The 13,849-nt window shown below is 29.3% G+C and overlaps 1 protein-coding gene across 3 annotated transcripts; it reads left to right on the forward strand.

The window, feature by feature from the left end:
- The first annotated feature begins 751 nt into the window (after positions 1 to 751).
- On the forward strand, positions 752 to 12,522 carry LOC105833342 (UDP-glucose:glycoprotein glucosyltransferase). 3 transcript variants are annotated; one of them, XM_012675012.2, is made up of 24 exons: positions 752 to 944; positions 1,445 to 1,661; positions 1,732 to 1,967; positions 2,039 to 2,221; positions 3,276 to 3,448; positions 3,542 to 3,737; positions 3,809 to 4,022; positions 4,715 to 4,935; positions 5,006 to 5,227; positions 5,420 to 5,778; positions 5,865 to 6,105; positions 6,314 to 6,505; positions 6,778 to 7,036; positions 7,118 to 7,226; positions 7,618 to 7,803; positions 7,878 to 8,084; positions 8,187 to 8,579; positions 8,714 to 8,728; positions 9,933 to 10,110; positions 10,196 to 10,378; positions 11,013 to 11,288; positions 11,401 to 11,517; positions 11,604 to 11,742; positions 11,863 to 12,522. In XM_012675012.2, exons 2-24 carry the CDS (start codon positions 1,445 to 1,447, stop codon positions 11,898 to 11,900), a joined length of 4,554 nt encoding a protein of 1,517 aa, XP_012530466.1. In that variant the 5' UTR covers positions 752 to 944; the 3' UTR covers positions 11,901 to 12,522. The 3 variants fall into 3 exon arrangements, with proteins under 3 accessions (XP_012530466.1, XP_028045718.1, XP_036143901.1); XM_028189917.2 differs by having other exon boundaries at positions 754 to 805; XM_036288008.1 differs by lacking the exons at positions 752 to 944; positions 8,714 to 8,728.
- The last annotated feature ends 1,327 nt before the right edge of the window (positions 12,523 to 13,849 follow it).

Here is a 13,849-nt window from a genome sequence, read left to right on the forward strand (position 1 = left end):
AAGATTATAAATATCGTGTCTTCGTTTTATTGTCGCATAAAGTTTGGCGTTTTCAAACATTATTGATGTATACAGGATGTCCCAACGCACGTGGACCATTACACGTAAAAAGGTAAAAGGGATCGAGATGAACATAAAAGTCCAATATTGTCTTGGGTTAGGTCTTGGGTTAAGTCTTGGGTTAGGTTTACCAATAATCAAGGTATTAATTTTTCAAATTATGCGAATGAGAGCGCGCCGAGAAAAGAGCTCGATCCGCTTGAGCCATAACACGGAAAAAATCTATTATAAATGTTTGATAAGCTTTTATTATTTACTGTTCACAATTACAATAGAAATTAATTAGATTATTTGAGAATTCCATACGTTAATATCTCGATTATTTGCAGACCTAACCCAAGACAATATTGAACTTTTATGTTCATCTCGATCCCTTTTACCTTTTTACGAATAATGGTCCACGTGCGTTGGGACACCCTGTATATGTACAAAACATATCTAACTTTTCATGCTAGTTACTTGCTAGTTTGAAGAAAAATGGCAGACGTGAGAATACCTACTTTTCTAGTGCTCTACACAAACTGTAGGCTATTGCCGGTCCATATCTATAAGGTCTATGGTCGCAACGCACACTTAAGAAGAAAATATCCCTAGAATTGTGTTTAGGCCTACTTGTTGCACCAGTGTAGCAGTGTAGCTAAAAAGAACAGACCTAATGTTGTGCCGTCCTGCCGTCTCGTCGCTGCTGATTGTCACCAGCGGAACAACAATACGTCACGTTAAATTTGCCGCATGATAATTGCTCGTAAGTCCGATCGGATCGCTGTTCCGAAGTATTGGAAGATTTGGAAGTATTGTGCATGTGGCACGCGCGCTGGATGGATTGGCTATAATCATCAATGCATTCTTTGTAGTTAAAATAACTTTAGTTGACTCTTTCGGAGGTACGTAGAGTGTTAGGAGGCTTTTTTTTTTCTAGCTGTTGATGAAATCGCAAGCTTCGCGTCATCATTTATCAGTGATGATTAGACGCCGCATATATAGATTTTATCAAGCATTTTATCGTCCTGTGTATTTGATGTGACTGACGTGCATTGAAATGCGATTCGCAGCGAGTCTCAGCGAATTCGGTTGCTTGCACTAGTGCGCACTGAGTGTATATTAAAGCTTGTTTATAGTCAATTTTTATATTTAAGAATCATCTTAAATTCTTCTTAAAATACTTCTTAACCAATAAAATGATCTATACAACATCCATAGAATTATTTTTTTGGTCAAATAGTTTTTGAACATGTATTCTTAGTGAAGACTCGTAAAATTTTAGCTATAAAATATCCTTGAAACGCGTTTCTGTCAGAATTTTATTAACCAAGATTTGCAATAACATTTGCAACACATTTTGTTGGTGATACATAGGTGATAATTTATTTCTTATTTGTTGCAGATGAGGGGGCTCATATTTTTTTACATATTCTTGTTATGCTCTAGTCAACTTGGAGCTGACAAGAAGATTAACAAATATGTGACAACTTTAATAAATGCCAAATGGAATGAAACGCCTCTGATTCTTGAGGCAGCTGAATATTTCAGTGATGAGAATCCAAGTTACTTTTGGAAATTTATCGATTTATATTCCAGAAGGATTAGCAATCTTGTACTAGGTAATTATATTATGATTTGATTAAATTGAGAGTGTCAGCTAGTCATATATTCTGTAATTATCTTCAACAGCTACACAAAAAGAGAATTATGATGTTATTCTGGAATTGGCTGAAAAGTTTCTGTCTCAATCTGAAATGGCAGTTTTCAAATTAGGATTATCTTTACGTATTTATTCCGCACGTGTGGAAATGTACTCTCAAATGGCTGTGAATAAAAATGTTTCTTTATATGGATGCAACAATGTTGTTAACGTTGGTGGAACATTTACTTGTTCTTTAGAAGAAATAGACAAATTGCTTGATCAGGTTAGCAATTTACCATATTCTGTTCAATGTCTGGGTATAATTTTACACATATATAATTGGTTGTTTTCTAGGATACATGGGAAACTATAGATACCTATGATGCAGATCATCAATATTTAAGTACTTCTGAATCTGATAAAAAAATTATATTGTATGGTCAAATTGGAACGCCTATATTTATTGATTTTCATGAAAAGTTAAAAAATATAGCGGAAACAAAAGGGATCAATTATATCCTTCGTCATTATGTTAAGGTAATGCAGTATAGATAATATATTTCTCTAGAGTCCTATTTTAAATGATGCAAAAAAGATTTCAGACAAAAGTTGTATGGTTGGAAGAATGGTAAAATTAATTTTTGAAAAAATTTCAAGTTATGAGAGTCATTACTATTAGGAAAGATAAAATTGTATAGTATTTTTACATAATATAGTTTAATTATTGTATATGTGAAAGTATTATATAAATGTTTTATATAAATATAAAGTTATCTAACAGTAGTTTACGAAGTATTTTATACTTTATCATATTTCATATGACAAAATATAAAATATTTTGTAAATTATTAAGTTTTTGATGATATAATTATAGAAAAGTAACTAATAACTAGATCAAAACTAAAAAATATTTTGTCTCGGATTGTATAGTAGTTTTATTAACTGTTTCTATATTTTGTAAAAATTAATGTTTTTGCAACGTGACTAAAGATAACCATTGAGAAATTTAGTTCCAAAATTGGCACAAGTATTTTTTCTTTTTTTTTCTTTTTTTGATATGAGTCATTTGTACAAAATATTTATAAGTTAATGTTAGAAAAATAGTTTAAAGAACTCTTGGAACTCCTAAGATTTTAGAAGATTATTTATGATTATTTTGACTTTGATGTAAAACATTTTTTTAACAATTATGTAAATACTCTATGCTGTTCTGCAAGACCCAACATATAATGTGATTATGTATAATAATTAGCTTAGATAAGATTTGTTTTTAGCATATTTTATATTTTTAAAAAGCTATAAAATAAACTATAAATTTTTATTTCTTTAATTATCTAAACTCATATTTTAATACAGCAATGTTAAGTTTCCAAAAATAAGGGAATACTACTTTAGAAAATCTACCCCAATATTGGTCATAACTATTGTTTCCAAAAAACTTATAAATATAGCATAAACTCATAAAGTAATACCAATTAAAAAATATATATTATTGCATATTGCAAATTGTATAATTTTTTTAAAGCAATTTAAATATGACCATGTATATATTACAGAGAATTGTATATTTTATATTTAAAATGACTTACAGGAGAGGGAGGATAAGAAATTGCGGTTATCAGGTTATGGTGTAGAATTGCAAATGAAATCTACAGAGTACAAAGCGACTGATGATTCCGATATTAAAGATAACACAGGAAAAAGCTCAGAAGTGGCAAATGATGGCATGGAGGAAATTGAAGGAATCAACTTTATGACTTTAAAGTAAGGTGGTTAGAAAGAACGTAAGATATTGAGTTTGGATATCCAGTAATACTTTATGTTGCATCACTATACTGTAGTGTATTATCTTTTTAGGAAATTATATTCAGATCAACAAGCTGAATTGGATAAAATACAAACATATTTACTGGAAACTAGTCATGAGATCGGTGCTTTTAAAGTATGGCAGTTTCAAGAACTAAGTCACCAGGCAGCTGAAAGGATAATGAAGTCTCCTTCTACAGAAGCACTATACATTATGACTGATATATCGCAAAATTTTCCTATGCAAGTGGGTATTACTAACTCTGTATTTATTTGATTGAATATACATACAATAGTTGATTTATTTTCGTTTTGTAGGCAAAATCGCTAATTCGAACTAAAGTGAATAGTGATATGAAGAAAGAAATGAAACTAAATCAGGAAATATTTATGGCAAGTCTAAATATACAACCAACTGATACAGCGCTTTTCATCAATGGTTTATTTTTTGACTTGGAAGCTATTGATGTTCTAACCCTTTTAGAGTCTTTGAGGAGCGAATTACGAGTCATGGAAGCTCTTCATAAAATTGGTACAATTATATATATAGAATGATTTAATTAATAATGAATACATTAGCTTTTTATCTTATGAAACAAATTATCATTTGCACATCAAATTGATTTGATCTAATTGACTATAGATCAAGTCTATAGATCAGGATTTAGACGGTTACGCATAAAATATGAATAATCTATACACATACGTATTGTACAATGCAAACTATGTTTTATGTGTCAAATGTTAAATGTATAAACAAATAATCTATGAATCATCGAAGATTCAGATTTTACTTGAAATAATATTAATTATATTATAGTAATATTATATAACATTATATAATATTTTATTTTTTTATTTTTAATAATATATATATTTTATAAAATTAAAGTTAGATATATTAACAATTTTATAACTCAATTATTTAATTCCATATTATATTATCCAATTTGTTATCCAATGTACATTGCTCTTGTATTATCTATATGAAGAAGATTCATAAGAATGATGTAGCAATTATGTAAATAATCCCTGTACATATAATCTTGTACGTGTAATGTAAATTATTTATATTTTGTATGTAAATTCTCCCCCTCCCACCTAATTTATATATTGCTGCTAAATCGATTTGGCATGCAGATAATTTGTTTCATAGAGTAAAAATGAAGTTTAATTATTTTAATTTGCTCTATTAAAAAATTCTATTTTTGTAAATTATTGCAGGTTTTAGTAATAAAAAAATGAGTAAACTATTAGCTTTGGATTTATCTGGAGATACAGATAATCAAAACTTTGCAATGGATATAAGAGATTCCGCAATAAATTGGATTAACGATATTGAGAATGATCCACGTTACAGTAATTGGTCACCATCGTTAACCGAATTATTACGACCAACATTTCCCGGCATGCTTAGAAATATTAGGAGAAATTTATATAATCTAGTTAGTATTATTACACTAGAGGAATAACAATGCATATTTTATGTGAAATAATTAACATTTTTTTCTTTAGGTATTAATTATTGATCCTCTAAGTGAAGATTCCATGCCATTAATAGCTCTAGCACAATCTCTTTATGCGCATTCTGCACCACTGAGAGTAGGATTTGTCTTTGTAACAAATTATAATACATCTGTGACAGGTTTAATGGATGCTAGTGTTGCGGTTAATAATGCGTATCATTATTTTGCAGACACTAGAAGTCCAAAAGATGCTCTACATTTTTTATCAGAGGTAAAGTTTTATATTTACAGAATATTTATCATCAGAAAATATCAGAAAACGGAATGTTCGGAGAATATTTGTTCTTATTTTGAATTTTTGTGGAGGTTTATTGATACTCAAGAAAATTTTTCAAATTTTATTTTTAAAATTCTCTTTCTCTCATCTGTCTTTATTCTTTTTAAATAATATTTTTTGTTTTAGTTAGGAAATTACATCGGACAATCTAGTGCTGATGTAGATGATATAAAAAAAGTTATAAGATCTAAAGACTCGTCCGCTAGTATACCTTACATTCTTGGTGAGGAGTCTGAATACGACGTAGGACGCCATCTGGCCAACGACTTTATAAAACGATGTGGTTTTAAGAAGTTCCCACAAGCTTTGTTAAATGGTGTACCCTTGACGCCTAATCAGATAAATTCTGAATCGTACGAGGAAGCAGTGTTATCTACTATTATGTCACAGACACCTATGTTGCAAAAAGCGGTATATCGAGGTGAAGTAACAGAAGGAGACGATATCGTTGATTTTCTCATGAATCAACCAAATGTTATGCCACGGTATATAATTAAATGTACTTTTTATAATTAAATCTTTAAAACATTGTAAATTTATATTCTGTTACATTAATTATTTTGCTTTTTAGATTAAACGAGCGTATTTTGAAGGTGGATAGGAATGCATGGTTAAATTTAATTGGCACGGTTCCTGAAGATGATGACTATACTAAATGGGCTTCTCAAAATTTATCCACTTATTTAATGAAAAAAATGCATTATTTCTTCGTACCGCGTCGTAATATGCGTCATTTATATTCCTTCTGGGTTGTAGCTGATTTGAAATTATTGTCTGGCAGACAATTACTACGAGAAGCTCTTGAATATGTAGTATGTAATTTAGAACTACATACACACGTGCACACATGCACGCACCAAACTTTATATCACATATATATTATAATCTCTCTCATATCAGTCCTTCCTAACTGAAGATCTTCATGGGTCATGTTTAAGTAGTGGTCAATTAAAAATTTGATATACAATTATAAATATATATTATAACAGAATTTATGAAAAATTTTTATATTTTCTATAGGAATCAAATACTGATGCACGAGTTGGTATTATTATTAATGCAAAAGATGACGCAGATCTAAAGTCTGATATTAACAAAATTGTACTTGCTGTACTAAGTGCATTGTCACCAGAAAAAGCTATACTTTACATGCGTAAAATCCTTAAAGAAGATAATGCTGCTCTCATTGCTGATGGTAACTTTAATATTGAGGTATGGTACATTTGTAAATGATAAATTTAACGAGTGTAACAAATATTTAAGAAAAATATCTTTTATAATTGTATTTTAAAAAGAAGAAGTAAACATTAATTGACAATTTATTAATAACAATATTGTATGTGTAAATATATGGACTTATTAGTAAATTGCTAATTAATATTTATTTTTTAAAAATATAATTAAAAAAATTTTTTGTATAAGTACTTTTTACATTCACTGTATATATTGCTAAAATCACCTGTTTAATGATGTAATTACTGCAGGAGGAATCCGTGGTGGCAAATTTACAGAATCAAAAACCGATATTATCATTATATCAATATTACGTTAAAACCGTTTTAAAAATGGAGACACAAGCAAGAGCAGTTTTATGCAATGGCCGTATTATTGGCCCTTTTGATAGTAGTGAAGAATTTACGAGTGAAGATTTTTCTTTATTAGAAAGATTTAGCCAAAGCACTTATGGCGAAAAATTATTTATGAAATTGATAAAAGATCAAATCTTCAACGAAGATGAATATGGTATTTTATGATTTTAATGATAAAAAAATTCAGTTAATCTATGCAATAAAAGTAATTAAATGTTTGTAATATTTTATACAGAAGAAAATAATATTACTGACGATACAATTATGAAGATTACTTCACTCTTAGTGCCACGTCCACAAACTCGAAGTCGGTATGACGTTCCTTTCCATGGAGATGATCACAGGTAAAATAATAATTTTTTGTATACAAGTAAAAACAATTAATGTAACATACACAAAAGTGTTCAATTACTAAATACCAGAATTGAATAAATTGAAATTTTTTAAAAATCAAATTAATGTGGCTTAAAAAATTAATTTAGTTTTTATTTACACGAATTTACAAACGTTACATGAACAAAAAGTAATTTAGTTAAAAGTTATGTTAGATTAAATAAAATTAAATAAGTTCATGTGTTTTAAAAATAATTGGTTGAAATTAACAATTAATTTATTTAAAATTAACTAACTTAAAAATTACTTTTTAACTTTATTATTTTTTACTGTAACTTTTTAACTATTTACCACTCAACCTAAATATATATTATGTATAAGAATGTTTATTTTATTTTGTAGTGTCATCAAAATTTCAGCAGCCAATCCCGATGAAGTTGCCTTCAACTTTATTGGTATTGTGGATCCAGTTTCACGTGGTGCTCAAAAATTGGGTCCAATATTAAAAACACTACAACAAGCTTTAAATTGTAATATAAAAGTTTTCTTGAACTGCGTAGACAAAAATAGTGATATGCCATTAAAAAGGTAAAGTTTTTCGAGTTCTTGAATTATTTTCTTAGTAATTGTGAACAATGATGCATTTTTCTTTTTTGTTTTAGCTTTTATCGATTTGTGCTTGAACCTGAATTGCAGTTTACAACAGAAGGAGATATTAGTGGTTCTATCGCAAAGTTCACAAAACTTCCTACTTCGTCATTATTAACACAATATATTCATGCACCTGAGAACTGGTTGGTGGAAGTAGTTCGCAGTATTTATGATTTAGATAACATTAAGCTCGATAATGTCGCGATGGGTGTACACAGGTAAAAATTTATATGCACAATAATAAAAATATATCTCATTATAAATTGAAATCAAATAATTTTGATTCTAGTTTTACTAGTTTTTATTTTGTATTGTTTTAGTGAATTCGAGTTAGAATACTTGCTGCTTGAGGGTCACTGTTTTGAAGCAGTAATAGGGAATCCACCAAGAGGTCTTCAGTTCACATTGGGCACTGAGAAACAGCCCGTGATGGTTGATACTATAGTAATGGCGAATCTCGGCTACTTCCAACTTAAAGCAAATCCTGGCGAATGGGTGTTACGACTTCGACAAGGACGGTCCGCAGAAATATATGACTTTACCACTGTTGATGGACAAGATGTGATTCAGAACGGTAATGATGTGAAAGTACTGATAAGTTCTCTGAAGAGTCATGTGTTGAAAGTGAAGGTTTCCAAGAAGCCAGACAAAGCAGGGGTCGATCTTTTGTCGGACAACGAGAAGGACTCTGGATTATGGAACTCCATTTCTAGGTACATTTAATTGATTGAATTACATATTTCGTGTTTTAATGATTTTCTAATGCTGGGTGTTAGTATTTAACATATGTATGTAGCATGGTATTCCGTTACCTTTGAACTTAACTTTTATTTATTCTCTTTTTTAGCATTGCCAAATTTTGGTAAGCATTATTATGTAGTTACGTAATATCTACATAATTTTCTAAAATTAAGTACACATACACATTTTACCAAAAACCAGGCATAAATACATATGCATTACAATGGAGAACATATTTGTGGCTTTAAATTCTAACATCCAGTTAATCAACTGTTTTAATATATTTTAAATCATCAGTTTTTTCACATTGATTACTATTCTATTAGGACTGTGTCTAAAATAAATATTAAAAACATGTTTTTTTGAATTTAACATAAATTTAAAGGAATAACATATGCTTATTTTTATTTGCAAATGTTTATTTTTTATGAATACTATAAAAAAATTATAAAATGTAAATTTTATAACAATATTCAAAATATATATGTGCAAAAACAAGCAAAAATTATATCTTATTCTATTATTTAAATTTTAATAATATTATTAGGAACTTTGTTTAGTTAAAATATAAATGTTTTAACAAATAAATATTTTTATTTAATATTAAAAAATATTATATTAAATTTTATAATGCTTATTTTAAATAAAAAAAACCTTTAAAAAACATGATTTTTATCAACTTTGCTATTAATTCTAAGTCACCAATATGTGTTCTTGTCTTTGACTTGTTCTATTAACTGACTTAACATATCGCTTTCATAATACAGTTTATTAATTAGAATGTCTTGTTAATTGAGACGAAATACTATTAAAGACCTATGGAAATTTGGGTGACTTAAACTTTAATTGAGTAAGAGTGCGAAACTGATAATATGTACTGATAATATGTACTGCTAATTTTATGATTATCTTGATGTTTTGTATATGTATATATTTAGAAATCAATAATACTTGATTTTTATTTAAAACTACTTTTTAATGTTATCGTCTCAGTTTGATTATAGAGATTATAATTATACAAAAAGATTGTAATTTATAGCAATATATATGATATAGCATTATAAGCATGCATATTTAATTATGAAACGTTTATACAATAAAAAATTTAATGTATTAAAATTTATGTTAACAATCCATAGTCGATACAACATAATCATTTTTCAATTACCGCTGGATCCTTGAGATCTATTCAGTGGTCAAAAATTGCTCAAAAAAAAGTTAATGGTCTTTAATAATATTTTATTGGTGGCTGATATAAAATAGCTTAATCGCAAGTAATTTAAATTTGCAATAAGTCTTATGTTTTAATATATTTCGAAAACTAGGACATTTACGGTAACAGATGAAAGTGAAGATAAAGATGAGAAATTGAATATCTTCTCTCTTGCCTCTGGACATTTATATGAAAGATTCTTAAAGATCATGATGCTAAGTGTTATTAAACACACTAAGACACCGGTCAAATTTTGGTTTTTAAAAAATTATCTTTCACCAACGCTAAAGGTAAATAGTTACGGCATATAATAATAAAATACATCTTATTCTCTAAAATTCTAATTACATAATAAGTAAAAATCTTATGATATAGGACTTTTTACCACATATGGCTAAAGAATATGGCTTTGAATACGAACTCGTTCAATACAAATGGCCTCGCTGGCTTCATCAACAAACTGAAAAACAGAGAACTATTTGGGGATACAAAATTTTGTTTCTCGATGTATTATTCCCGCTGAATGTTAAAAAAATAATATTTGTCGACGCTGATCAAGTAAGTAAAATGTTTAAACTATGATATAAATATTCTAGCATTTATTACTAAGAAAAACCAGGAAAAGAAAGAGAAGTTTCAGAGAATTTCTTTTTTTACTTCTGAAAATTTTGAACTGTTGAAAATTGTGAATTTTTATGAGATTTTATTATTATAAAATTTTACTTATTTTAATGTAAATTCTGATAAAATTGTTTCTATAATTTTTCTTGATAAATGTCAACAATCGATTAACAATAAATATGGTATGTGTATACTATATACACATACTTTAAATTTCTATACTTTCAGTAAACTTCCATGTATGCAGACAGATAATTATCTATTTTATATTATTTGTTTTTAGTGCTGCTTTAAATTTAATATTTTAAAGTAGCTTTTTGAGTAGTTTTTTTTGTAATTGTGATTAACGAACATTAAAATATATTAAGTAATATAATAAACGCATGTAAATTTTTATTTTAAGGCTGCATTTAAAAAATTCTGTAACTTTATTTGAAATTTTGAAATTGCTGGAAAATCTGAGAATTCTTAGAAAAATTGTTTTACATAATTTTAGTTAAAACACTAAATTTATTCTTAATTATTTTACACATTTCTTACTTTTACTTTTTTTAAATTATCACCTTTGTAGGTGGTAAGAGCGGATTTGAAGGAACTAGCAACTTTGGATCTTGGTGGTGCACCTTACGCGTACACGCCATTCTGTGACAGCAGAACCGAAATGGACGGGTTTAGATTTTGGAAACAAGGATATTGGAGAAATCACTTGCAGGGTCGTGCTTATCACATCAGCGCACTATATGTAGTCGATCTCAAACGATTCCGACGTATCGCTGCTGGAGATAGACTACGAGGACAATATCAGGCATTAAGTCAAGATCCAAATAGCTTAGCAAATCTTGATCAGGTACGTGAAATGAGTGATTTAAATATTTACAAGAATATAAAAAATATATTGTTAATTGTTATATGATCGTCACGTTTTTGCATTTTTATAAAATAATCGATAATAACTTCAGGATCTTCCTAATAATATGATTCATCAAGTGGCTATCAAGACACTACCACAAGAGTGGCTATGGTGTGAAACCTGGTGCGACAATGCATCAAAGAAATATGCCAAAACTATAGATTTAGTATGTATTCTCATTTACATCATAAGAATATGTTATAATATTTCTAAAATGTTTTACTAAATGATGTATTTTTTTTCCTATTATAGTGTAACAACCCGATGACTAAGGAAGCGAAATTACAAGCAGCTATGCGTATCTTACCCGAATGGGTGGGTTATGATGAAGAAATTAAAGCTCTGCAACAGAAGATAGAGAATGCAAATAGACAGACGGAGAAAGACAGTGGTATGTTTTTCATAAATTGTTTTACACACACAAACACACACACACACACACACACACACACACACGCGCGCGCGCGCACATATCTTTTTTTCTACGAGACGTTTTTTGTCTTTGTTTCAGAAACTATTGATCACGTCTCAAGCCATAATGAACTGTAAATTACATTTACATATGATGATCTGAGGTATATATTGAGCCCCAAGATTGTCAAAAAAATTTTATAAAATTGTGTATATAGAAATCTTCGTTTGCACTACATTAGCAAGCGTCAGTACGTAAAAATTCCATATTTCACTTTTGTAATTGACACTTGGCACTTTTGTATAAATATTTGCCACTGGTGCTCTCGTGTAAACTCAAAAATAAGGATATATTGGAAGCTGAAGATCTTTGTTACTTATTCTTATTAGATCCACATCGTATATAATTATAAGTTATGGACTTCAATAATTACCTCATCTTTTCATATAACATATGTTATATGAAAGATTACTTATTTCTTCAGATCAAGTCGATAAGAAGTCAGTAAAGTCCAATAATCTAATAATTGTTGGGGTTACAGTATTCTGATTAGTCGTGAACATACAATTCTGTTTATGTTATTAAGCCAATTGTGATTGATTATTGTCTACTATAATAGTTATAAGAAATAAACTTGTAACATTTTGTAACTTTGATATTTTCTTCTGTATAGCATGATAAAGAAAGAAAGAGAAAAAGAATATCTGATAAAAATGCTCAATATTCGGCTTTTAAATAAATTTGTCTGTATATACGGTATGTGTTATGTACCGATATTTATTCGTAAATACTGAAAATCCGATTCCATTTTTAATAATGAAAGTTTTTGTGCGATATATTTTTCAGCACGGATTATTACATGCGCTAATGATAATTATCTTTCGTGAGAATTTATTTTGAATGCTACGAAGCGAATCAGAGCGAGACGAGCGAAGAAATTCGACACATTTCTGTAACCCAAATTATCCATAATTCAACAATTCCACAGGTGTACTCTAAATTTTGACAAGGAGAAAGAATTAAATTGTGAAAATAATTTTTACGACAAAAAAGTTAAATGCTTGTTAACTAATGCGTGATTTACTCTTTATTCCTTAAAAAGAAAAAAAATTATAAAACGGAAAAAATTGTGACTAGCAGAGATGAAAGATGCTGAAATTTTCTTCAAAATCTACCTTGAATATTAATTATACACATCGAACACTATTGGAAAGTTTTTTTAGTTTATTACAAAGGGTAAAAACTTGTTTGCAGTTAATAATTTTAAAAAATTGTCTCAGAAAATGTACTATGGTGTGTATTAAGACTGTTATTTTTTACAACTTTGAAAATTTGAAAGAAAATTTGAAGCTTAAAACTTTTTTCACGTGAATCGTCGAAATTAATTTCAAATTTTGAAACATTAAAGTTTAAACTTTAAGATGCTTGAAGAAGAATTCTGAAAATCTTCAAAAACCAATAAGTATCTTAAATAAATTTTGTGCGAAAATAAATTCTGTTCTCCTTCTCTTCCAATTGAAATTCTGGGTACGTCCATGAACAATCTTCCGATTTCGATTATATCGAATGGAAATAATGGAGGCAACCGGACAGGATTAAAATCATTGCGCACTATCATTGATCATTTTTCAATCGAGAATCCAACGTGATGCGCGAGGTCGCGCAAAATGGACTAATTTCTCGCGATAAAGCGCGTTTATCGTCTATCGCATTCGCTTGATTTTGTGGACATTAACGGACGCGTGAAATTGGAACAGCACTCCGTCTCATCATCGCACATCTGTGCATCAGATCAAAACCGGCTCTTATCAACGGCTCTCACAAAGAAGACGAAAATATCAAATATGAATTCGGTCTGGATCATTTCGCGTGCGTCTCCCGTGTTCATAATATTTATGTAAACACATTAGGAGAGTCAGGTCACCACGCACTAATGACATCTCCCGACGCATAGTAACCCCGCGCTGTCGCCAGATTTGCCTTGGCCTGCCTTGGCTGCGCGATCGGCTTGACGGTCAGCTTCTGTCAATTATTCGATGCTCGCGCACTCGCATCGTTCACGCTCCTCCTCGGCGATTCGGCCGGA

This window comes from Monomorium pharaonis, chromosome 6 (assembly GCF_013373865.1).
Source record: "Monomorium pharaonis isolate MP-MQ-018 chromosome 6, ASM1337386v2, whole genome shotgun sequence".
Lineage (NCBI taxonomy): Eukaryota > Metazoa > Arthropoda > Insecta > Hymenoptera > Formicidae > Monomorium > Monomorium pharaonis.